The sequence below is a fragment of the Cetorhinus maximus genome, chromosome 21, assembly GCF_964194155.1.
Source record: "Cetorhinus maximus chromosome 21, sCetMax3.hap1.1, whole genome shotgun sequence".
NCBI lineage: Eukaryota > Metazoa > Chordata > Chondrichthyes > Lamniformes > Cetorhinidae > Cetorhinus > Cetorhinus maximus.
This window is the reverse complement of record NC_135899.1, coordinates 8,749,388-8,751,659: the sequence shown is the minus strand read 5'-3', so window position 1 is coordinate 8,751,659 and position 2,272 is coordinate 8,749,388. Positions and strand designations below refer to the sequence as shown.

The window sequence follows — 2,272 nt, the reverse complement described above, 5'->3', positions numbered from 1 at the left end:
GAATTCCAGATGCCCACCACCCTCTGGGTGAAAAGGTTTTTCTTCATGTCCCCTCTAACCCTCCTACCAATCCACCCTAAATCTATTCCCCCTGGTAATTCACCTCTCGGCTAGGGAAAACAGCTATTTCCTGTCTACCCTATCTAGGCCCCTCATAATTTTGTACGCCACAATTAGGTCATCCCTCAGCCTCCTCTGTTCTATGGAAAACAACCCCAGCCTGTCCAATCTTTCCTCACAGCTGCAATTTTCAAGCCCTGCCAACATTCTTGTAAATCTCCTCTGTACTCTGTCTAGAGCAGTTATGTCCTTCCTGTAATCACAGCTTCCAACCTTTGGAAAGAGCTTTCCTCCTATAGAAAGAGAGGAATTTTGAGACATCCCCGGGTATGAATTTTTGTGATGCGCTGAGTAGGAATTTTGTGATGCTCCCTCAGTAGGAATTTTGAGACGCTCCCTTGAGTAGGAATTTTGACCCGCTCCCTCAGTAGGAATATTATGACACCACCTGAATAGGAATTAAGTATGAGTGTATTGCCCTGGTATTTGTTATATGAGTTGGTTTATAATTTGAGAGTCAGAAGCTTTATTTATCCTTTAGTGACCAGCAGTTGTGGCTCAGTGGGTTCCTCCAAGGTCTCACTCTCACCTTCGAGTCAGAGGGGTGTGGGTTCAATTCTCACCCCAGCCACTTGAACACATAACCCAGGCTGACACTCCAGTGCAGTACTGAGGGAGTGCTGCACTGGTAGAGATGCCGTCTTTTGAATTAGACGTTAAACCAGGCCCCCAACCTCAGCTGGACAGAAATGTTCCCATGCCTCTATTTCGAAGAAGAGAAGTAAAGTTCTCTCCCGTGCCCTGGCCAATCCTTATCCCTCAGCCACCATTACTAAAACATATCATCTGGCCGTTGTCATGTCGCTGATCATGGGATCTTGCTGTGCCCAAATTGGCTGCTGTGTTTCTTACATTGGAAAAATGATTCCCTATCTGGAATTGGGTGGGACAATGGGTCAGACACTGTCCTTTCCCCCTCTGGGACTGGGTGGGACAGTGGGTCAGACACTGTCCTTTCCCCCTCTGGGACTGGGTGGGACGGTGGGACAGACACTGTCCTTTCCCCCTCTGGGACTGGGTGGGACAGTGGGTCAGAAACTGTCCTTTCCCCCTCTGGGACTGGGTGGGTCAGTGGGTCAGACACTGTCCTTTCCCCCTTTGGGATTGGGTGGGACAGTGGGTCAGACACTGTCCTTTCCCCCTCTGGGACTGGGTGGGACAGTGGGACAGACACTGTCCTTTCCCCCTCTGGGACTGGGTGGGACAGTGGGTCAGACACTGTCCTTTCCCCCTCTGGGACTGGGTCAGACACTGTCCTTTCCCCCTCTGGGACTGGGTGGGACAGTGGGTCAGACACTGTCCTTTCCCCCTCTGGGACTGGGTGGGTCAGTGGGTCAGACACTGTCCTTTCCCCCTTTGGGATTGGGTGGGACAGTGGGTCAGACACTGTCCTTTCCCCCTCTGGGACTGGGTGGGACAGTGGGTCAGACACTGTCCTTTCCCCCTCTGGGACTGGGTGGGTCAGTGGGTCAGACACTGTCCTTTCCCCCTCTGGGACTGGGTGGGACAGTGGGTCAGACACTGTCCTTTCCCCCTCTGGGACTGGGTGGGACAGTGGGACAGACACTGTCCTTTCCCCCTCTGGGACTGGGTGGGACAGTGGGTCAGACACTGCCCTTTCCCCCTCTGGGACTGGGTGGGACAGTGGGTCAGACACTGTCCTTTCCCCCTCTGGGACTGGGTGGGACAGTGGGTCAGACACTGTCCTTTCTCCCTTTTTGACCAAGTTTTACTCCGGAGTCTCCAGCCCATGTGCAGTACCGAGGGAGTGCTGCACGGTCAGCGGTGCCGATTTTGAGGATGAGACATTAAACCCAGGGCCTATCTATCTGCACTCTCGGGTGAATGTGAAAGATTCCCTCCCCTGCTCACTATTTTGAAGAAGTTCAGTGGAGTTCTCCCTGGTGTCCTCCAGCGTGCAGATAACCTGGCCATTATCGAGTTGCTGTTTGTGGGTGCCTGCTGTGCATCAATTGGCTGCTGCATTTCCTGCACAACAGTGATTACACATCAAGAAAAATAACTCAATGTTGAAATGTTTTGGGGTTACTGAGGTTGCGAAAGGTGCTATCAAAATGCAAGCTGCTGCTTTGCTTGCTAAGCGCTGTTACCTCACATGCTCACAGCACAGACTGTCCTGGTGTGAGAGTCC

At 52.3% G+C, this 2,272-nt stretch overlaps 1 protein-coding gene across 1 annotated transcript in view; it reads left to right on the top strand.

Moving 5' to 3' along the window:
* Nucleotides 1-754: 754 nt before the first annotated feature.
* Nucleotides 755-2,272, top strand: part of LOC144695506 (LIM/homeobox protein Lhx9-like) — a 17,238-nt gene continuing 15,720 nt past the window's right edge. The window contains exon 1 of the mRNA XM_078566384.1: nt 755-841. Within this exon, the coding sequence (XP_078422510.1) occupies nt 755-841 (87 nt within the window). The remainder of the gene's footprint in view (nt 842-2,272) is intronic.